Source organism: Micropterus salmoides, unplaced genomic scaffold, assembly GCF_014851395.1.
Source record: "Micropterus salmoides isolate LMB-PRFRI ecotype aquatic unplaced genomic scaffold, ASM1485139v1 Ms_hic_scaffold_12, whole genome shotgun sequence".
Taxonomy (NCBI): domain Eukaryota; kingdom Metazoa; phylum Chordata; class Actinopteri; order Centrarchiformes; family Centrarchidae; genus Micropterus; species Micropterus salmoides.
In genome coordinates this window covers 23,699,874-23,724,146 of record NW_024040263.1, presented here as the reverse complement: position 1 = coordinate 23,724,146, position 24,273 = coordinate 23,699,874, and the positions used below count along the sequence as shown (strand labels likewise).

Here is a 24,273-nt window from a genome sequence, read left to right as displayed (position 1 = left end):
AAAACTCCACACTCTGTGAGGTAAAATAAACTTTTTGTGTATGTTTGTGTATCAGAACTGTGCTCTCTTAAAGAGGTTATTGTTCTTTAGATTTTGTAAGAGACCCACGGAAAGAAAAACAAATATGTGCAGTGTCCATGCTTGTACATTTGTAGCAGATGTGTGCGTGCATCTGATTTTGTGTGGTTGCATCAGAGAAGTCTATTGAGAAATCTGTGAAACACATCCCGGTCGTGAAACATCCCACCCTTTTACAAGCTGATGAGACGCTGACTCAGATAACTTCCTTAAACTTCAGCACTAGTTCAAGAATACAGGTTGGCAAACACCAGTCTCCGTTCACACAGGATTAGAAAACATGACATTTTATTCTTCAGTTGGTCAACAGTGGCAATGGTCATGTCTTCTCGCGTGATAAATAGAAGTTTCCAAATAGTAAAATAATTTAATTTCTTTGTAATTCAATTACCAAAACATCTCTCCACTTTTTCTTTTGTGCCACAACTTTTAACTCTAGGTCACGTTATGGTTACTTCTATTACCCTAAACACCCATGTTCAAGCTTTTAAAAAGAACAGTTGGACATTTTGGGAAATATGCATATTCACTTTCTTGCTTATCATTAGACAACGCCATTGTCAGTTAAATATGAAGCTACAAGCACCTCTTAAGCCCAACCAAAAATTAGTCATATAAGAGCATAGACATATAAAGCCCAAAAAAATTTGACATTTTTTACATTTAGTTTTTTGTATGCATTAAAAAAACATGATGCAACATGTTAATTAGTGAGCTTCAGAGGTTGTGTTAGGCAGTTTTTTACCTTTGGACAAAGGCAGACTAGATGTTTCCCTGTTTCCAGTCTTTGTGCTAAACGAAGCTAAGCGTCTCCTGACTGTAGCCTTGTATTTACTGGACAGATATGAGAGAGGTATCAGTCTTCTCATCAGCAGAAACTATCCACGTGCTGAGGTTCAGGTGAGAGGCTGAGCAGTCATGGCTGGGATGTGCTGCTGTAAATTTATCAGCCTTTCTGTAAACTTTGCCAAGTAAAACTTTGAGAACTTGAACATTTCCACATTCTTTCCCACACATAAAAAGCGTCTTTTAACACTTAAAACACATTATAACCTTCTCTTTTCTTTGTCTTTGTATTGTCACTGACTCTGCCTATCGCTCAGTTCGCGTTTATGTGTGCGAGTAATCCAGTCTTCTACATTCCTCTGAGCCCGTTAAAGCAGCAGGACACCTCTTGTCTTCTCTACATCACCCGAGCAATCAGTTGAAATGGTAGTAATCTATTCCTTCCTTCAGCTGCAAAGAGTTGAGATTTTCCTCCAGAACGCCTCCTGTCATGTCCTACAGATGAAAAACAGGAGAGAAACAACAGGAACAAAATTCATTTTTTATTTTTCAATTGCTTCTTTGCTTTTTAATGTAGAATCCTTTGTCTTAACTATACTGAACTTAAGTCAAAGGTTAGACTCACAATGCAATGCACAAAGTTCAAATTAATTATGTATTTGTTAATTATAGTTATTTCACATCTGGGTATAAAATGTGTGTGATTGAGTCCAGGTGTTTATGTGTGTGTGTCTGTGTGTGTGTCACAGGGAATGAGAAAGAGAGAGAATGATTGAATGCAGGTCTCTTTGTCCTCTGACTATGATTACTTCTCCCAATTTCCATAATTGAGCAATTAGTAGCCCCCATAGGTGGGGTCACTCTGGATATGATGTCTGAGTCTAGCTAGGAGGTAAAAAGGCATTTAGTGATTTGGCTGCCACAACAGCTGTATGTGTGGTATTGTATATTAATACAAAATGAATAAAAAGATAATTTCATTATCTTAGCAAAAAAAAGCCATAGCTACGAGTATTGCCAGAATTTTGGAGTACAAAATACATAAAACAGTGGCAAAAAACATTAGATGTTTGTACAAGTATCATATGATCAAAAATCAGGCTGCTGTTTCTACCCATTTCCTGACTGCCGTGTGTGTGTATGTGTTATGTCCTGTGCCGGGCACACGCCCTTGATCATTATGTCGTTAACTTAGATTACAGACCTGAGGGACAGACGGTCAGAAACAGCAAACATACAACACACAAACATGCTGTATGCTCACCAGTTTGACACAGATAATGAAGGGGGCGGAGGCGTCTTTGTAGTGTAGAACTGGGATTTTTGGCTTGGGTCTTTGCTGGAAGGGTATCAACAAAAGCGAGACACAAAAACCACATATCATTGTTGGCCACAGCTTCATAAGAACCCAGTTTGCTTCCTAACAAGTGGTTGGGTGACCATTCATATGAATCACAGCTTTAAAGCTCATATCTTTGGCCATGCTAACACTGACTCATAATAAACGTTAGTGGTTGATCTTACCTTGGATTCCTCGTATGTGTAAAAGCCTTTCTGGATCTTGTTCTCATCAACATCACAGAAAGCCTTCACCTGACAGAGGAATCAGAATGGCGATGAAAGCTCTCTTTTCCCACCAGTTCTTTCCACTAATTTGGCTAGTGTCTCACATCTGACTGCCTAGCTAGAGGTAACATACCTTCTTCTGATTGGTCGGGCTGAGACATCGGTACAACTTCCGGCCCTGTTTCCCAGCGTTCCATATGGTGAAGCTCTCCCATTGGCTGAGAACTCTCTCCTGCAGGAAGTCAACTCGCAGTTTCCACATAGTTTCCCTGGAGACAAGCAGAGGATCAGAGGATGGACAGAGAAGCAAGTAAAAGCTAAAACTAAGAAATGCTGTCTGTAGGCCAGACTGCTCATGTTTCATCTGGTATGAAAAAGGGGCGCTCCTAAGGTTTGATGACAGATATACTGTATATGCTGTAAAAACATGCACTCATAGCCAGATCCTATTTTGCTTTCTGAGTTGCCTCTGGTGTAAACGGGGTCTTAAACTAATCACATAGACACATACTGTATGGGGATATTTAAGAAAAGGGCTGCACTTTAAAAAGAAAAAAGATTTTAACATTTTGAGAAACACTAATTCACTTTCTTGCCACTCTGTATATATACATACTGACAGGACAAAGCATTAGGTACACGTATATTTATTCAGTCATACGTTCTGTCATTGTGTTACTTATGGATGAAATTATGGTGAAAACTATTTATTCTACCTGGAGTCTCTGCTCATCTAACACATTCTTTAAAGGATGATGCAGTTTATTACATTTTGGGTCAAGTTCTCGTCATCATTTCTCTCAGCAATAAGATTGTATTAGCTGAGATCTGGGAACATGACCATTGGTAGATGATCAGATAAGTTTTTAATAAACACCCAAGTTAGACAAACATATTTGGAAGAGAAAATTAAGCCAAAAGTTAGAATGACCCAGACTGTCCAATATAAACATCAGCTCATCAGCTTACATGCCACCTTTGTGGTTTAACTTTGTATACTTGCTGTAGTTGTGGGCACAGCTTTCTTGTGCAATAAATTCTCATTACTGATCATTTCAGGTGCACTCCCATTCAGTCTGACCTCCAAATGAAATGGTTTAGATCATTTGGCTAAATTGATGGTTTGTTTTGATGGATGTTTTTTTACTCGTCAGAATTTGTTTCTGCAAACCCGCCAAGTTTCCAGATGTCAGCAATGACTTTGATTTGAGTACAATGTTATCACAACTGACAGAAATGAAAGATAAAACTATAAGACCCAAACAACAAATCAACTCTTTAAATGATCAAAAGCATAACTGAATTGTGATAAACTAGTCAGATTGTTCAAGTGGAGGGGGAGAAAACTGTTAAATGAGCTTGTTTTCCTGTTGCTTGCACCTTGACTGATATGCACAGCTGTGCACAGGCCTTACACACACCTTTACTCTCAGATATATGTCTTCACGCTCTACTCATGCTCTTAACCCCTTCCCCCCTCACTCTCCCTTTCTCTCTCACACACACACACACACACACACACACACACACACACACACACACACACACACACACACACACTTAGTAATTATATGGACAAATTCACAGGAGGTGCTCCACTCTCATCTCCTGATGTGTGTGCCTTACTGGGTCTGACAGTGGGCCTCATATCACAAACAAACCAACTCCCACTGTGAATTACGGGTGGTCTACCGATTGCTTTTCTGGAAATTCTCTATACAGGGCTTGATTCTAAGACATGGCAGAGATTTACTGATTTGTATACACATACTGAAGCCTTTACCCTACCAATACCCTGCAGATCAAAAGACAAACACACTTTCATACACTCTGGTATAGATTCACATACACACATTTTTAAACAAAACCTTGTTAGGAAGCTTTTCATCTCAGTTACTCTTTGGCACCACTCTTTTCAAAAGACACTTCTCACCCCACTGACATAGCCTCTAAAATTTCATGTGTTTGTGTGTGTGACAGACAGAGAGTGGATGATGGTTTCATTTGACTGAAGAGAGGAAGTAGGTAGGCTGAGGATGGGAAGGGGTGACGAGAAGTGGGGGAGAGTGGAAAGTAGGCAAGGCAAGCTTGAAATAGGCATCCAAAAATAGCCAGATGATAGATGAAGACAGAGAGGAGGATGATCGGTGAAGGAGTGCGTCAACACGGGCAGATATACGAGCAGTGGACAAGGCGCATGGGAGGAAAGAAGGAAGGAAGGAAGGAAGGAGGGAGGAAAGGAAAGAGGGATGGATGCAGGAAAGGGTGGATGAAAGTGAGGGAACGAAGGCAGGAATGACCTTCTCCTTTGGTGTGTTTTACATTTTGAGGCACACAAACACCTGCAGACACTACATGACCTTGTTGAAGCGTAGGCAACAGCAGGAGTGTCACTCTCACACACACACACACACACACACACACACACACACACACACACACACACACACACACCATCGCAAACAAGATTCGATTGCCTCTCGACAGGGTCTGAGAGATAACATTCCACAGAGACAGGGTTGAAATTCCTGATTCATATGCTGGGAAAGTGTCTGGAATACCAAAAACATTTTCTGAAAAACTCAATTACAAAAAACAACAACATCTGCATGTGTGTGTGTGCATGTATGTGTGTGTGGGGGTATCAAGTCCTGAGAAAATGTGGGATGCCAGAGGGCAGCTGTGAGTAGGTGGAGGATGAACACTGCGTCCAAGTGTGCGTGTGTTTAAGTGTAGCTGAGCAGGGGGAGGGGTGTATGGCGAGACTGACTCGGTAACAGAGTGTGTGGCGGCCTTCTCGTGGTAACGGTACACCAGCAGGCACTGGTCGACTCTGGCCACGCCCCCTCCTTGACGAATACTCTGGTAGAAGAAAAGCAAGTCCTCTGGGACTCCCTGGAGAGGAGGAAGTAGAGTGTGAAATAATGGTTGGAGACAACTGTTGATAACTGCAAGATATTTCTGTCTTAGAAATGGGAGCTTGAGCAAGTTCAGGCAGCATGTTCTTAGGTCTGATCTTAGGTTCTTAGGTTTCTGGTTCAGTATTTGGTGATGGTGGCTGGGTCTGCTTACGTAAGGAGATAATATGAATGAAGTGATGTTAGAGCGTGTCCAGAGTTTTGTTGTTTAAATTAACATTTACCATAAAGTAGCCTGATTATCAATTGCAATTTCTTTTCACTGCATTCACTCAGCCTCAGACATTGTGTTCAGGTTAGCAGATTTCTTGTTGGGAGGAGAAGGACCTTATCTTTGTTTTGCACCAACCAGTCTGTAAGACTGATGTAGACTGTCCCACCAACATAATTTTCAGCTGCCACAGAAACAGTGAAAGCAGTTGCTTGGAACAGTTAACTTAAAGGCAGAATGAGTAGGATTTTTCTAAAAAAAACAATGTATGGACTCATACAATAATAATCCCTCCCAGTGATCACTTATGACTTATATGAAGTGTGTGGCAGTGTCCGGCCATCTGCCTGTATTTCTTTATTTATTTCTTTGGAGCATCAGCCTGTGGGCAGTGTCGGGTGTGAGGACGCTACGAAAACAGCGGACACAGCACAGAAAAAATGCACAGTGAGGTGAAACACCATGTGGGCATCAAGAATCTGAAGCTGACTATGGAAGATTTTATTGGACTTTAATATTTGTAACCCACAGAAAACAATCCACAAATGTGTACTATGATGCGCAAATATTTCGCTATCTACAAATATGTATTTTTACATTTGTGATGTGTAAAATCATATCCACAAAAATACAGAGTGACTTCTACAAACAAAACAGTTTTTGCACATTTGCAGATTGCTTTCTGTCAATCTGCATGTCACGTTACATTTGTGACTTCCTTTTTACGCATTTGTGGAATTTTGTCCACTCTGTACCACAGACATCTGTAAACAGAGATCTGTAAATGTGAGAGTAGTTTATTAGCGACACCAGCAGGTGGCGGTAGCAACATTGCCTCTCATGAGTTGTAAGAATATCCATTGCAGTACCCAGGGTCATTCCAAAAGCGATACACATTCTGAACTCTGATCTCTGAATGCTGAGGACAGTGGATTAAGCATGACCCCTCATGTATTATGTATTATATATAGTAATGTGGTGTCTGTATGTACACTACCGTTCAAAAGTTTGGGGTCACATTGAAATGTCCTTATTTTTGAAGGAAAAGCACTGTACTTTTCAATGAAGATAACTTTAAACTAGTCTTAACTTTGAAGAAATACACTCTATACATTGCTAATGTGGTAAATGACTATTCTAGCTGCAAATGTCTGGTTTTTGGTGCAATATCTACATAGGTGTATAGAGGTCCATTTCCAGCAACTATCAATCCAGTGTTCTAATGGTACAATGTGTTTGCTCATTGGCTCAGAAGGCTAATTGATGATTAGAAAACCCTTGTGCAATCATGTTCACACATCTGAAAACAGTTTAGGTCGTTACAGAAGCTACAAAACTGACCTTCCTTTGAGCAGATTGAGTTTCTGGAGCATCACATTTGTGGGGTCAATTAAACGCTCAAAATGGCCAGAAAAACAGAACTTTCATCTGAAACTCGACAGTCTATTCTTGTTCTTAGAAATGAAGGCTATTCCATGCGAGACATTGCTAAGAAATTGAAGATTTCCTACAACGGTGTGTACTACTCCCTTCAGAGGACAGCACAAACAGGCTCTAACCAGAGTAGAAAAAGAAGTGGGAGGCCGTGTTGCACAACTGAGCAAGAAGATAAGTACATTAGAGTCTCTAGTTTGAGAAACAGACACCTCACAGGTCCCCAACTGGCATCTTCATTAAATAGTACCCGCAAAACACCAGTGTCAACATCTACAGTGAAGAGGCGGCTGCGGGATTCTGGGCTTCAGGGCAGAGTGGCAAAGAAAAAGCCATATCTGAGACTGGCCAATAAAAGAAAAAGATTAAGATGGGCAAAAGAACACAGACATTGGACAGAGGAAGACTGGAAAAAAGTGTTGTGGACGGATGAATCCAAGTTTGAGGTGTTTGGATCACAAAGAAGAACGTTTGTGAGACGCAGAACAAATGAAAAGATGCTGGAAGAATGCCTGACGCCATCTGTTAAGCATGGTGGAGGTAATATGATGGTCTGGGGTTGCTTTGGTGCTGGTAAGGTGGGAGATTTGTACAGGGTAAAAGGGATTCTGAATAAGGAAGGCTATCACTCCATTTTGCAACGCCATGCCATACCCAGTGGACAGCGCTTGATTGGAGCCAATTTCATCCTACAACAGGACAATGACCCTAAACACTCCTCCAAATTGTGCAAGAACTATTTAGAGCAGAAGCAGGCAGCTGGTATTCTATCGGTAATGGAGTGGCCAGCGCAGTCACCAGATCTGAACCCCATTGAGCTGTTGTGGGAGCAGCTTGACCGTATGGTACGCAAGAAGTGCCATCCAACCAATCCAACTTGTGGGAGCTGCTTCTGGAAGCGTGGGGTGCAATTTCTCCAGATTACCTCAACAAATTAACAGCTAGAATGCCAAAGGTCTGCAATGCTGTAATTGCTGCAAATGGAGGATTCTTTGACGAAAGCAAAGTTTGATGTAAAAAGATCTTATTTCAAATACAAATCATTATTTCTAACCTTGTCAATGTCTGGACTCCATTTTCTATTCATTTCACAACGTATGGTGGTGAATAAGTGTGACTTTTCAGGAAAACACAAAATTGTTTGGGTGACCCCAAACTTTTGAACGGTAGTGTACATGTATGTTACTTTATATGTTAATGTATAAATATCTATTGTCTAAATGTTGGAACCTGTATCAAAAAGCTGTACTGGAAACAAATTCCACCAGCCTGGCTGTGTGGTCATTAAATTAAATCAATCAATCAATCATCTGTAGGAGACAACAACTTCTGCTTCTGCTGGACCACTGGACTCTACTCAGTCTAAATTTTTCTGTACAAGTGTATATAGTTTACTATCGAATACTTTACCACTGTATTTGTTTTACATTTATATTTAAATAAATAGACTACATTTGAAAGTACTGTTGTACCTACTGTTTGCAGGAGCTATTGTTAACCCTATGTATAAGGTTACGGTTCTCAAAAGTACAGTCAATGTCCATTTTCGTTGAGCTTTTGCATGAAAAACTGTTTGTAAAGCTCATGAGTAGGGTTTACATGAAGGCTCAATACTGGAGATCTATCTTGGGGTGCCGTTCCCAACCAACCCAAGACATTACTGGGGGACCTCTTAGACAACATGAGGGGCAATGTTGACTTCATCAGACTAGCCCCATTGCAGCGAATAAATGAATAGCCATTTGCTGGACCACCAGGGGTCCTTAAGAGTAATAAATAGTGAATTTAATATATGTACTATTTAAAATTAAAAGAATAAATAGTTTTATAACGTATGACTGAATAAATATACATGTACCTATTGCTTTGTCCTGTCAGTATGTATATATCTTGCACAAAGTTTCATCTATTTGCCCATATGGACTTGGTTTATTAACACTGTTTGTACTGATTGCATTTTACCTGGGAAGAAGAAATAGAAATAAAAAGTAATCTTTTTAATCATTTCACGTCAAAAGATGTTATAACTTAATTGAAATGCAGTACTCCTGACTGGGCTTTATAGAATACAGAACTTCTCTGTTTTTCATATACTTTTCAGGGTTTTTCCTGGCTCAGAATGGGCCTTTGGGGGGTGAATTTGCACGACAGTAAGCATGGCTGGTACGCGTACAGTAAAAGCAATGAGTCACCTTATGACTGAAATATATGTATTTTCTTGTAATTTCTGACCATTTGATAAACAAAATATATTCACAACCTAGGGGAGTAAAGGTATAAAAGTAAAGTATAATGATAGTATAATAATATATTCACAGGTTACACTTGATTTGGATAATTTGCTTACAAATAGTTTATTAGTTAAGATTCAGCTGTTTCACAAATGAAACCTTTCTCTGATATTAGCCCACACCACTGTGGTTAAGGTTTGATCAGTGCTAATGTTTGTGTATTCATTATAATTTCAGATCATAGTAGGCTATAGGCTTAGCTTACTATTAGTAGCCTTATATTAATTCCAGTTGGACAAAACAGTAGTTTCAATTTTGAGGGTTGTTTTCAGTCATTCAATAATTGTGCAAGACAAATGCTGTACTTGGTGGTCAGTCTCTAATTTGTTTATGCAAAGTAGCCTACTAACTCGTGAATAATAAAAACCATGCATGAAGAACAACGAGTTCAGCATTTCTAGAGTGCCTCAACCTTTTTCTAATGTCCCGCCTACTCCAGGCTGTCATTGGTTGGTTCGCGAAAAGCGACTTTGACGAGTTTGATGCACACGGCTGCATGAAAGGCTCCCGATCTGTGCAGATTAGCAGGCAGGCGAGAACGGGAACAGGTGAGCGTCACGTAGTGCCCAGGGAGCCTGATCTGGAGAGGGCATAGAGTAAAGAGTAAAATGGCTTTTATATTGTGAGAAATAACAGGAAGTCCTCTCTCCCAGTAACGCGAGCTCAGTTTCGTAGAAGAGCGTTCATGCGAAGTCAAACCAACACAGCGGCTGGTTGATTAATCCAGCGCCTGCAGCATGTGTAAAAAAAAAAAACCCCGCTGTGGATGAGAGGAGAGGTGACTGCTGGAAGTCAAGACGTCGTGTTTAAGTTCATGTTCTGCTTGCTCAACAGTTGTTTGATAAATGTCTATTAAAACACATTCGGAGAATATTTGAAACGCCCCCAATTCTGATCATTTTGGCGCTGGGGATTTTCCTTTGGTGCTCGCTAAAGCCTCTCTCTATGCAGGAAAAACCCTGCTTTTACAAAGCTTTCTTTCACAGCTCTGACAGGAAGGTGTAAGATATTACTACAAACACAATTTTCAGGCTCATGTTTATTTAAATATAAAACATACAGTGGTAAAGTATTCGATCGTAAACTACACTGCTCAAAAAAATAAAGGGAATACTAAAATAACATCCTAGATCTGAATGAATGAAAATCTCATTAAATACTCCTTTCTTTACATAGTTGAATGTGCTGACAACAAAATCACACAAAAATGATCAATGGAAATCAAATTTATCAACCCATGGAGGTCTGGATTTGGAGTCACACTCAAAATCAAAGTGGAAAACCACACTACAGGCCGATCCAACTTTGATGTAATGTCCTTAAAACAAGTCAAAATGAGGCTCAGTAGTGTGTGTGGCCTCCACGTGCCTGTATGACCTCCCTACAACGCCTGGGTATGCTCCTGATGAGGTGGCGGATGGTCCCCTGAGGGATCTCCTCCCAGACCTGGACTAAAGCATCCGCCAACTCCTGGACAGTCTGTGGTGCAACGTGGCGTTGGTGGATGGAGTGAGACATGATGTCCCAGATGTCCTCATTCAGGTCTGGGGAACGAGCGGGCCAGTCCATAGCATCAATGCCTTCCTCTTGCAGGAACTGCTGACACACTCCAGCCACATGAGGTCTAGCATTGTCTTGCATTAGGAGAAACCCAGGGCCAACCGCACCAGCATATGGTCTAACAAGGGGTCTGAGGATCTCATCTCGGTACCTAATGGCAGTCAGGCTACCTCTGGCGAGCACATGGAGGGCTGTGCGGCCCCCAAAAGAAATGCCACCCCACACCATTACTGACCCACCGCCAAACCGGTTATGCTGGAGGATGTTGCAGGCAGCAGAACGTTCTCCACGGCGTCTCCAGACTCTGTCACGTCTGTCACATGTGCTCAGTGTGAACCTGCTTTCATCTGTGAAGAGCACAGGGCACCAGTGGCGAATTTGCCAATCTTGGTGTTCTCTGGCAAATGCCAAACGTCCTGCACGGTGTTGGACTGTAAGCACAACCCCCACCTGTGGACGTCGGGCCCTCATACCACCCTCATGGAGTCCGTTTTCTGACTGTTTGAGCAGACACATGCACATTTGTGGCCTGCTGCAGGTCATTTTGCAGGGCTCTGGCAGTGCTCCTCCTGCTCCTCCTTGCACAAAGGCGGAGGTAGCGGTCCTGCTGCTGGGTTGTTGCCCTCCTACAGCCTCCTCCACGTCTCCTGATGTACTGGCCTGTCTCCTGGTAGCACCTCCATGCTCTGTACACTACGCTGACAGACACAGCAAACTTTCTTGCCACAGCTCGCATTGATGTGCCATCCTGGATGAGCTGCCCTACCTGAGCCACTTGTGTGGGTTGTAGACTCCGTCTCGTGCTACCACTAGAGTGAAAGCACCACCAGTATTCAAAAGTGACCAAAACATCAGCCAGGAAGCATAGGAACTGAGAAGTGGTCTGTGGTCACCACCTGCAGAACCACTCCTTTATTGGGGGTGTCTTGCTAATTGCCTATAATTTCCACCTGTTGTCTATTCCATTTGCACAACAGCATGTGAAATTGATTGTCAATCAGTGTTGCTTCCTAAGTGGACAGTTTGATTTCACAGGAGTGTGATTGACTTGGAGTTACATTGTGTTGTTTAAGTGTTCCCTTTTTCTTTTTTTGAGCAGTGTATATACAAAAGTCAAAAACTGTTTTGTGTGTACAAATAGATCCACAAATGCGTAAATAATAGCGTAAATAGTACAGAGTAAATTGTACATATTTGCAAATTGCACTGTATTTTTGTGGATATGATTTTACACATCACAAATGTAAAAATACATATTTATAGATAGTGAAATATTTGCGCATCATAGTACACATTTGTGGATTGTTTTCTGTGGGTTACAAATAGGGCTGACCCCGAATAGTTGAAGATTCGATGCTTAGATGGGACTCACGGGACTTTCGGATTATTTATCAACGTTGATGAACCACACAAAGAATATTTTGTTGTTTTTAAATAGCCGGCTACTTGGGTGGTGATGGCGCAATGGATTAGACACATGCGTGTGGTGGTTGGTGTGAGAGACTCTGGTTCAATCCCCCACTGTGACCCATCCACCATTGTGGCCCTGAGCAAGACACTTAACCCCTCATTGCTCCAGAGGCGTGCAACCTCTGACATATATAGCAATTGTAAGTCACTTTGGATAAATGTATATGTCAATGTAAATGTACTTAAAATAGACCCGCAAGGAACCGTGACCTGCATGTAGTTGTCGGCACGGCATGCACGCAAAAGTCACACAAGACCGGTGAATGACAGGAGAAAAAAAGGGTCTTTAAAAAGCCTCAGTTTAGCTGGAAATTTACACTGTAAATTGAATGAACAGAGGCGCTTCTCAAGATTAAAGCGGAGCTACCGTGCAGTTTTGACAAGAAAGAAGGTTGAATGGAACAAAACGTAATTATGGGTGTGCTGCATGGATTTTGATCCTTTTTTAAAGTGTCCACTGTAAGCGTCACGCTAAATCAGTGAAGCACTCTTTTTAGAGTTGTGCTATCTTTAAACCGACTTTCTCTTCCACGCTTGTTGCCATTTTTCCGTTGCCATTTTTCATGAATGTAACCATAAATCTAGCTATCATTGTTGGAAGATAATTCTTATACACAATTACTAAGCTCTGATTGGTCAATTGTGACTAACTGAGGGAAACAGCTGTCAGTGGACTCCACAGCAGAACAAATCAGAGGTCTGAAACCACCACGCTTTCAAACGTTCAAAGTAATATTTTAGATGTTAAAAAACAGAAAATGGAGCCTAACTAAAGATGGATAGATGCTTGGACTCTGTGTCATTTGGAGTGGTAAAGTAAGAAGAAAGAAACAGACACAGAGTGAGAAGGCTTTGAGATTAGTTTGGATCACCTTGCCTCCCTCGTCAAACGATCCGACTTTCAGGAACCAGTTCCTTGAGCAGAACCATGTTGGCATGATGACTGTGGGTCCGTGAGACGTGTACACCTGGGACACGAGAACAATTCAGACTATAACACGAATAATCTGGACATACTGCAATCCAAAAATCACACAATGTCAGTTTACATAATAAAAACCGGCAAGCAACACGTAAATGTTGTTAAACATTGTCAAACCCTAAAAGATCAGTGGTGAACTTGTTGAGATGCTACATGGAGATTCCTACTCTTATTTTATGTGTCTGTCTTTCTATTTGAAACATAGTGTGTGCGTTGGGTGATGGAAGAACCAACGAGATATGAGATCACACCTGAACCAAAACATACAAATGAAAGGAAAAGCCAAAATAAAGTGTTAGTCAAGTGTTTGGCTACCATATGCCTCCACAATAGCTTTCATGCTCTTAGTCTTCAACACATTTAAAAAATAAGGCTGTAGGAGTGAGAAACCATAGCATGACCAGAATACCTGAAAGGATAGTATTAGATGCTGTGAGTATAAAAAAAAGTTTCAGTATATTCATATAAATATCTCTTCATGTTAAAAGTAAACATACAGACCAGTCTGCACTCAGGCTTTCACATTCAAACTGTGCAAGAACTACCAGAATGTGTAATTACATTCATCCCCTGCAGTTTATATCAGGCTCTCCTTCTCTTTTTCACACACATGTGCAGGAAGCAGCATTTATATTTCAGCTGGACTTTAAAAATAAAAGAACTTGTCGTGGTGAGAGAACATGACATGCATATCAGCTATAAAACCTGACCAGGGTTTGGCAGACGGCTCAGGGGAATTTTGTAACTTGGCTTTCAGGAACAAAACAGTCAAATGAAGAAAGCCTCTGCAAGACTCACTTCTAATCCTGCAAACAAAGGAGGTTAGAGTGCTGCCACATGTGCCCTGCAGGTGCCCTGTTACAGAAGTGTGGCTTCCTGAAGTGAGCAGGGGAAAGATACACTCTTCCATCCCCTCACATGTAATTTTTGACTAAAGAGTTTGTTGTGGCCTCTGCTTCTCTTTCTTACCTCTTTAAGACACCCTGACCACATAACGGCCTCTATATTTCTTTCTCTTTTTACACCCAACTAATTTGTTCCATTGCTGCCCACCCCCCTCTCCACACCCCTACCCCCTCTTGTTGCTCCATTCCTGTGTGTGAGTAATTTGTACAGCAGTGTTCAGAATCTGAGGGTCATTCCAGGTTGATCGTTTCTATGTCCAACTACGTTACTGTGTTTCACATGCTGTGCATATGTGTGTGTGACTGTTGTTGGCTGAAGAGGAATACTACTGCATAACCAAAATGCATCGCAGATGAAGAAAGTGGTGAAGAACATCTGGTTTCAGCCAGTGAAACAGCTGGACAGAATCTAGTGTGTATGTGTGTGTGTGTCCACCTACGTACATCTCCTCTCCCTTCTGTTGTAATATTGCAACACTTTGCAGATGTAAGCTGTGGCCAAAAGCATGAATAAGAGGACTAAGAATGGGTTCTGGGAAACCAGGGGACACAGAGAGGTAGAGCGTCTGTGTGTGAGAAGTCAGTGGGGTAGGGAAGGTTTGGGAAAACCATATCTAATGCCCTGCAGATGGACACTCAGGGTGTCCACCTCTGGATCAAGTTAAACGAGCACCACCCTGCGTAAATCTCTGGTTTAACTCAGTTAGATTCTGTTTCTTTACCTAGAAAGTGAAAGTAAGTCAGATAAGGGGAAGAAAGGAGAACGGGGAAGGAAAAGGAGCTGATTTTAAGCCTGCAGAATCAATGTATGATCTCATTCTCATGCTCCATGAAACTTAATATCACATAAATATCCTGGAATGTCTGCTAAGGAGTTTTGCAGACTGTGTGTGTGTGTGTTAGAGGTCCAGGTTGTCTCGTGTCCTTGGTGACAGAGTGTTTTGTTCAGGCAACAAAAGTTGACTTCCATTAATGTGACTATTTAATATGGTGAAAGTAAAATGTAATATTTTCACTCAATAACACCTTCAAGTAGTTTATATCTGGGTGTAAAATGTGCAAACATCATCAACGTCAGTATTGCCACACTGCAGTATAATTATCGCATATCATTGCAGCACCAAGTTGTGCCAATGTAGGGACAATGTTTTCAACTTGCTCACATTACCATTATGTTTGTTATTTAAGGTGGTCTAATTAGGCGATAATGGAGTCATACATTTCTACCGTGACTTGGCTGAGAGGCATGGCAGATGACACTTGGATCCTGACCATTCACAACTTGCCATCTTCGTTCATTTTACAATCTGAATCCACAGCAAGAAGCTCCAGCTCCACCTGCTCTGGAGGAACAGCAGCCATGTCTCTGTTGTGGGCCACAATGAAGTCAAAACTTATGAAATCAAATCTGATGGAGCACAGAAGCTGACGTCGAGCTTTTAAATTCTGGTGATGGATTTAATTACAGTCACTTCACTCTTTAATGTTAATTAGGGCTGTGCGATATGGCCAAAAATGATGAATAAAAGCATTTCATATCATTCGATATCGATAATTATCACGATATATGTCAAATCATTTTTTCATCATCATTTCTTTCAAGTTTAAAGGCAGATTTTTGCTCCAGATGGTTAATTATGTGGTTAAACTTTTCTTTATGGTCAGAATGTGACAAACACTTGAAGCCAAACAGTGGATCACTTCACAAGTCTGAGGTAGAACATTCAAAACTATCATCTTTTTCAACAAATATGATTAGTTAATATTTTTTCAGGCCTCTTTTTTTTCAACAAAATAAATACTTTAATTAAAGAAAAATGAAATGCTAATTTGTTTGTGATTCAAATGAATTAAAGCAAATATTTATTGATGATATCTTGAACATTTATTATATTGTTATTGAGGAAAATTATATTGCGATAATTATCATTATTGTTTTATTGCCCAGCCCTAATGTTAATATGCGGCATCAGGCAGCAGTTCAGTACAATGAGCACTTTATCGGCCTGTAAGCTCACAGAACTTCTGTAAACTGATCTTTCCCGGCTCCCCTAGCTGGCACGTGTGACACGTTTCCTCTGGTGGGACTGAGATGGACAGAGAGGTCGGGAGTGATGCTGCGTCCTCTGTCACTCCACTGCCACATTTCCGTGGAAACTGCGGACAGCAGGTACATATCCTGTTTCTGTCTGACCTGGTCGCTGCCTGGCACATGACCTCTCACATACACACAAACACACACATTCACAGAAAGTGTGTGTGCAGCTTACAGACACGCTGTGCAGAGCTGCTAGTATTTACCTGTGTGATGAGCTGATCCGGAGTGATTGTGTTGATCCAGCGAGTGTAACGCTCAGTAGATCCTTCTGGAACCCTCTGAACTTTACAGCCAATCAGCTATCATGAAAACACACAGACACACACACCATATAGGTGTTTAAACAACAACAAACAACAAGACAAGACAGGGCAAGCGAAAATATAGGGATAAGGTTGAGGGACAGATGTCTAATAGAAATCCTCAGGGCCTCTGGGATGGTGTGACATAAATTACTGGCTATGTAACCAGTAATGGAAGCCCCCTCGGCTGTGGGATTAATGAGGGAAGCCAGTTCTTTGCTAGGTTTGAAGACCTTGATTTTTCTGCTGCTCATGACAGCATTCTTTCATCTATCACTATTAATGTTGACGAGGTTCGACAGCAGCAGAATGTCCCTATTGTCATTAAAAAATCCAGTGATGTGGAAAACATCTTGCCTTGTACCAATTTTGTGTCCTTACTAACCTTTGGCCCATTAGATTACATCTTGAAACATCCCCATTGATAAAAAAGTATCTGGGTCTATTTTAAGTAAAATAGGAGCACCACGGGGCACAGGTTAATCATTTATTAATTCACTCTCTACACCGCTGACTACAGGCATGGTCAGGTATCTCGCCATATCCAGAAATTTTCCCCATGACATCGCTCTTGTTCATTTCCTTAATCGAGGTGATGACTAGGCCGATAAAACAGATGTTGCCTCCTTTGTGAACTGGTGTGAGTCAAACTTCTTAAAACTAAATGTTGGGTTTGGGTGGGCTGATTATCAGCTTTAGGAGAAAGAAGGAGGAGGTTCTTCCTGTGATCATTAAGATCAGCAAATTGAAATTGTCCAGTTCTATTAATATCTTGGTGTCTGACTTGACAGAGACAGTTTTCAAGAAGGCCCAGTTAAGACTATTTTTCCTGAGAAAATCACAAGACTTTGGTGAAAGTAGAAACCTGCTTTATACTTTTTAATCAAGGTGTAAAAGCCAGTGTCCTTTTTCATGCAGTGCTTTTCTAGGGAGGCAGCATTACAGCAAATGATAAAAACAGGATCAATAAGTTGACTAAAAAAGCTGACTCCGTGGCCGGCCTTGCCCCTGACCCACTGGAGGTTATCATAGAAAAGAGAACAAATCTCAAACTAAAGAATGTCATGAATCTTGTAGTCCATCCACTCCAGTGTCTTTTCCTTTAGTAGCTGACTGAAGACGCCCCAGTGTTCTACCAAACTGCTCTTTTTTGGTCTTTTATCCCAACAGCAATTAGATTTAATGAATATTTCTTATTTTATTTGTAAGGTTTTCTTGTTCTGTGTCCACATACTGGTTGTCTTTTTTTTTTATTTTTTATGTTGTATGCTGTTTGATGTGATATGGTGGCAAATGAGTTTCCCCTTTGGGGATTAATAAAGCTTTATAAACTAATCTAAAAAATACTTTAAAAAGTTTTTTTGGGAGAAATGCTGCCATACAAGTAACTAGTATGTTTTGTGTTCTTGGGTTAGTGTTAGGCTGCAAACATCAATTCTGGTTTCAGTGGTAAACCTTCAGATAATGCAGTTTAAAACTTACTTTTTTATTGTTATAAAGAGTTCTTTGAACAAAAGTAAAGCTGATTGCTGTGTTTTGTGGTGGATATGTGGTATTCCAAATACGTGTTGCCAACACATGTAGAGGGCCTACTGGTGGAAAAACTATGCAGCGACAACACTCTCTCTTCTGTCTCTCTGTTTCTTTTATAATTGTCATTTATTGGCTGTTATAAACATCGATATCAATGCTCATAAAGGCCGATAGTATCAGCACGCCCATTCATAGGTTGGGCTTATATTTTTAAGAAATCTTTTCCTCTTTTGCTCAGGTAACTTATGGTGGGAATACTTCTGACCTTTAAAAGCCAAAAAAGCATTGACTTATCAAAAAAATAAAAGTTTGTTAAAAGTCCTAGTAATGTATAGAAATTTTCTATATGACAAAATACTGGCCCAAAGTGTATCTGAAACATATCAGTTGTACCCTTTTTAAACATGTACAGGCCACATCTCAGAAGAAAGAAGGTAAAAAAGTTATACAGAACTGAAAACAAAACAAAGGACCACATCTTATCTAGAACCATAAAATATATAACAGAAATAGGCAGGTTGTTTGTTCAGGGCAGCAAGCCTGCTGTCTCCATGCTGTCTCTCTAACTTCCCTCACAGACACAACCTTTAACCTCTGACCTGGCAGGCCACAGAAAGCATCAACACCGGATACGCACACTGTTCTGCATGCCAAGCTGCATGGAAACACACACACACACACACACACACACACACACACACACACACACACACACACACACACACACAGTATTTTTGATTTAAAGGGAGGGATTGGTCAGATGATCAGGGAGAGAGAAAGAAAGGGAAGGGGAGGGAGAGAAGGGAGGAGAAAAGAAGGTGAGGAGGGGCGAAGGCAGAGTGCAGCAGAGAGGGAAGGAAGTGAGTAAGCAAATACTTGAGGGAGAACTTACAGAGTTTGGGTGGAGGACAGACGACTCATACTGCAATCGAACTCTTTGAGGCAACATAACGTCATCCTGGGGTACAAAAATAAATCAATTCAAACACATCGACACTTTAGTTTTTCACATCATGTAACAACAAATACACACTAGCTTCCTTTAAGAAACAATTCAAATCATATCCGTTCACTTTAGGTTTATTATTATTTTTTTTATTGCATGTGCACTGTCTGTCTGAATACCTTCTCTTGTTTTTAATTGGTTTTATTTGCAATGAAATGCAAATGAATTATTTAAAAATCATACAATATGATTTTCTAGATTTTTGTTTTAGATTCCGTCTCTCAGTCGAAGAGACGATAAAAATTTATAAAAATTACAGACCTTTACATGCTTTGTAAGTAGGAAAACCTGCAAAATCAGCAGTGTATCAAATACTTGTTCTCCCCACTGTATGTCCCTATCTATCTATAGACAGCTAGCTAGATAAAAAGCGTACTTCCTTAATCCAAAAGGGGTACCTGCAGTGTTACAAAACAATACACATAAAGCACAAAAACAAATGAGGTAGGTGAGAAAACAAGTACAATAACATGTAAAATATAAAGATATATATAAAATATATAAAAAATATGAAAAGATTTGATATGAAAATATAGACACAGAGACATGAAAGAATGCTGATGTACACAGAAGAGCAATGTGTGAATAATGTCGAGCAGTAGAACAGAGAAACAAAATGCAAGAGAACAAATATTGTTGTATTGCCTTTGAGCCATTTATTCTAGCAACTATTAGTAGACTTTGTTATAACGTACAACTCAAGCAGTTCAAAAACAAATCTGAACAGACATCACAAGCACAGATGTTGTAGCCTTTACTTGTAATTTTGACAATTCGGCCCTCAGACAAGGATCTATCCTACAAAGCACTGTTTCAAACACACAGCTGCCACTCATCTGAACATACACACAGAAAACACTCCTATCAAGCGCTGCTCTCAGCTCATTACTCGTGCTCAGACAGGTCTGTCAAACAGTCGCTGGGCTGCTGAGGTCTACGTGTCAATGTGTCTGTGTACAGCGTGTATAATTGGACAAACCGATGAGATGTGATTAGTAATGACTCACAACTGCACAATGAGATGAAACACGCTCTGTCACACACATACTCACCGCATCCTGAAAGCACAGGTATTGTCCACAACTCTGAGATGTTGCCTTATTCTTTGCATATCCCACTGAAAGACAAAAGAACATTGTGTGTGTGTGTGTGTGTGTGTGTGTGCGCCCTTGCATCATATTCAACCATTAAACCTGCAATAACACTGAAAATAACTAAAAATTTCTGTGTAATGTTATTTTCAAAATGTTAAACCAAATGACACAACAGTAACGGGCACGCCAGTCCATCACAGTCATCATCATGCTGCTTTGTCTTATTATTCTTCCCTGGTTAATCAGAAGGACATTTTTACAATCTTGCTGATCCAGTGACTAATACTATTAACTCTCTGGTGTCCAACTGATGGTTGTCCACAACTGTGGGTGTGTGTGTGGCCTGGGGGGGGTCTTAATTTACAGAGTACCAAAACAAGCATTACTCACTTTCCTCAGCCGCTTGCTAAATTATGAGCATTTCTTAAAATATAATCTTAACTCAAGGTTCACTTATTAGCAGTGTGAGTCCTAGGAGTTGAGTGAAGAACTTGAGATATGGTTAAAACCTCCAGGAAAAAACTAGTAAGTGGACACAGTTATTTTGTGTAGAATGAGCTTTCATCTCAAATTATAGGCAGCATTTTACAGATTTTACATGTTATCCCTAAAATTGATAATTGATTGAATTTCTTTTTGGTTGTCTATTCTTTCATTCAGTCTCTCTGGCGTCACATATAAAATAAGCTGTTGAAGTCATAGTTTAATTACGATAATCTAATCAGGACAGGAAATGAATTGCTGATCAGCAACCTAAAAGTCTACTGACCTCCTCTGGGATGGGCAGAGACGTGACCGGAGATCACTAATGAGACGCCCCTGCCCTCCAGCCTCTCCCTCCAACCCTCCACCACTTTCCTAGAGTCATCCTAAAGGACACACACACAATTCGAAGTTTAGACAAATTGCATATTTACGCATGTGAATATGCAATTCGCAAAGAAACTTCCAGTGCTTGCGTCGTCAAAGACGGAGAGCTCCATGGTTCCTGTGAAGTCTTGGTGTAATATGGCCTGCAGACATTCATCCAGCCAACAGGATGCATTGTACACTGGCATGACAATACTCTGAAGACACACACAGATTATAAAGTCAGTGCAATTAAATAATGCATGAAAAGGCAGCTATGACTCCCATATCAATAATACAAATAATCAGTTCAGGGAGCTAATCTGACAGAGCAAAACAGTTGCAGTGACACACATTATGGTGCACGGAAACATTCATCAAGTTAATTTAATTGATTAGTTCAAGAACAGTATGCCAGTGTTGTAGATCTAACGTGCAGCAGCCTGATTCAACTGTCCTCATGCATAAACATCTCTGTATATTCTCCTTTACACCAGTGGAATCTGTGTTTAGCAGAGTGTCTATCACCCACCACGTCCACAACACTCCTCCTCCCCTCCTCCCGCTCTCCTGTCACCGTTTCCGCTTCGTCTTCTGCGGTACAGTCTATCGTGGTGCGGAGCCGCTTCGGGGGGTTCATGTCAGCCTCTGGGCCCCCGTCCCTCTGCTCGGAGGGTCCGCTGCTTATGTGGGAAAGGGAACAGCCGTTACCCGTAAGAAATGGCTGAAAACAATAAAGACTGACGTTTAGAAAGACGGTGTCGGTAAGGAGGGGTGACCCGCGCGGGCCACACGTGAATACTGTCGTGAATAATGTCGGTTAGCACTCATTTTGTAACTGTTCCTTGTATGAAATGGGTCCACGTCGCTATGGGTCCAATGCGCTCTGTCAATTTTAGTGACGGTCAAAGTAACATTTCTAACTAAACGTGTGGCCCAAGCTTGCAGCGTGGATAACAGCTTCACTACTTCCGGAAACAATGTATTCCAGACGCTCATTGGCTCGTACAAAACTCGGACAGGCGCCGGATTCGCTTTAACTCAACGTCAATCACAGTGACGTCACCAACACTTTCTAGCTTCGTTTATTTCTAAAGGTGCAGAGGAAAAGGCTGTTCTGGCAAATTCTTAGTTTTCTCTCCCAAAACATATCTTTAAATAATAAGAACTGACCATTTCAAAACAAATGCTCAAGAACAATGTGGATTCTCATTTTAAAACGGAACAAAACAATTTAATGTTCAAATACCTATATTTTTATGTTGTCAGGAATTTCATGAAAATATCCATGGCACCTTTTGTGGCCATCGTGTGTCCTATCATTTATATTTTGGTCAGTATTCATTATTTTGACAAATAATTCTGCACAAGGTCCACTTACTGGAAAGTTTCCAGAGCTTTCAGCCACATCTTGAGGCCTAAATCAGCAGGTGGAGTTTGCCCTGTTCCCATGGAGGTTGTTCATAGGTCAATTATTTACAAGATCAGTAATGAACGTTCAAGCTGTTCATTATTATTGGTTGATTGAATTCAATTGAAAACACAGATCTACCTTTTTACAGCACAAGTAACAGCATGAAATGTATTGAAGGAACAGCTGGTTAAACATGCAGCATGTAAAACACAGTTCACAATACCTTAAAATGTAGTTTCAGTAATGCGTTATCCCACCAGGACAACACCACCTTGTATTTGGCTTATTCAGAGGGATAGTGTGATGAGAGTAAATTTTTTCTGCTAATGTCACTGATAGTTAGCTAATGTCACTAAATTTTGTAAAATTTAATTTTCAAGCAAGAGCAGAACTTTTGCACACCTGTAAATCGACAAGTGCGTAGGAGAAGACCTTGAGTCACAAACAAACATTGTTGTTATATATCCCCGACTGCAAGCTGTGTGGGAGTCTTTTGTTCTTTATTTAATTTTCAAGTACATTTCAGATCATTTGGGGTTTTTAAAACAAAAGATTCAAAACTGAATAAACTATTTTCTTTTTCTGTCTGTCTATGTTTTATCTCATCATTTTTGGTGACATGTAACAGCGCAGCACTCTCTGGCTCTGGGACCCAGATCAGTACGCTTTCTGTGTTAATGTTGGCAGCCGCAGTATGGGAGGTTTGTCTTGGTGAGCAGACAGAAAAACAGGATGGGCTGAAATTTTGTTTTTGACTGTCGTTTTCTTTCCGAAAGGAAAGTAAATGAACAAAGACAGAGAGAGATTATGTGTGTGGTTCCAGCCAGTGGTTCACTGCAGTTTGTTGAATGGTATCACCTGTACTACTGTGCCAGCTCAGTGTGTGAGACGTTCCCAGTGATTAAGATGTTTTTAAATTTACAACGACCATAGTTACTGTAACAACATTAATAAACACCCCAGCACTCGGCTAAAACAGGGATGATCCAACAGCTGAAGTCATGATCTGAGTCAGGAATCAAAAAACATCAGTCCTGGATTTTGAAATATCCAAACTCTGTTACCCATTAATTTACAGTACTTCCAGCATAGAGCTGGCCAAACCCTCCTGTTATTGTCATATTAATCCTCATCTGTTCTTTTTTGTCTGTGTCCTTGTAAAATGATTCATGAGCACTAAAAAAAGTGGAACATAAGCCGCTTAACTTCTGTGTTACTCACTTTAGAAACACATACACTCTCTCTCTCCTCTGCCTAAAGTCCCGAGATATTTTTAATGAAGTCCTGAATTTTATTACGCAGACACACAATCCTCCTTAATCAGGGCACCACTCAGACAGGATGTAGGTTGGAGATTGCGCTGCAGAATAATTGCTCCCATGTTGCAGCAGCATCTTGATCAGACTAATTTATCGCTTTGACTACGTCTTAAAACTGGACGAAGGTCTCACTGTAGGCCAGGAACAACAGCTCCAGGGGGGCGACAGACCAGGGCCAAGGTCAGGAATTATGCTCTCATGCTTGAGTGCACGGTAAATGGGATCAAGAGAAGATTTGGCCTGACTGTACAGATACACCTGCTAACCACGAATTATTACATGTTTGTGTTACAGTCTGCACTGGGCCTGTGAAGCAAATCAGATATTAATTTCTGATTAATAGAGATTGATAGTACCAAACAGCCATGCATTATTAGGTATAAGACAATTATATTATTAAGATGTTTAAATTTTAGAGGTTCAGGTTGCGGTTATGAGTCCCTCTGAGTCCGTTCTG

The 24,273-nt window shown here is 40.7% G+C and overlaps 1 protein-coding gene across 3 annotated transcripts; it reads right to left on the bottom strand.

The window, feature by feature from the left end:
• Positions 1 to 349: 349 nt before the first annotated feature.
• Positions 350 to 22,056, bottom strand: b3gntl1 (UDP-GlcNAc:betaGal beta-1,3-N-acetylglucosaminyltransferase-like 1). 3 transcript variants are annotated; one of them, XM_038714100.1, is made up of 12 exons: positions 21,616 to 22,056; positions 21,185 to 21,301; positions 21,004 to 21,103; positions 20,193 to 20,257; positions 19,027 to 19,092; positions 16,503 to 16,598; positions 13,187 to 13,282; positions 5,201 to 5,325; positions 2,564 to 2,699; positions 2,389 to 2,457; positions 2,129 to 2,203; positions 350 to 1,359 (listed from the first exon to the last, which is right to left on the bottom strand). In XM_038714100.1, the coding sequence occupies exons 1-12, from the start codon at positions 21,721 to 21,723 to the stop codon at positions 1,279 to 1,281; spliced, it is 1,134 nt and encodes a 377-aa protein (XP_038570028.1). In that variant the 5' UTR covers positions 21,724 to 22,056; the 3' UTR covers positions 350 to 1,278. The 3 variants fall into 3 exon arrangements, with proteins under 3 accessions (XP_038570028.1, XP_038570029.1, XP_038570030.1); XM_038714101.1 differs by lacking the exon at positions 21,185 to 21,301 and having other exon boundaries at positions 21,619 to 22,056; XM_038714102.1 differs by lacking the exons at positions 19,027 to 19,092; positions 20,193 to 20,257; positions 21,004 to 21,103; positions 21,185 to 21,301; positions 21,616 to 22,056 and adding an exon at positions 15,421 to 15,567.
• Positions 22,057 to 24,273: the final 2,217 nt, after the last annotated feature.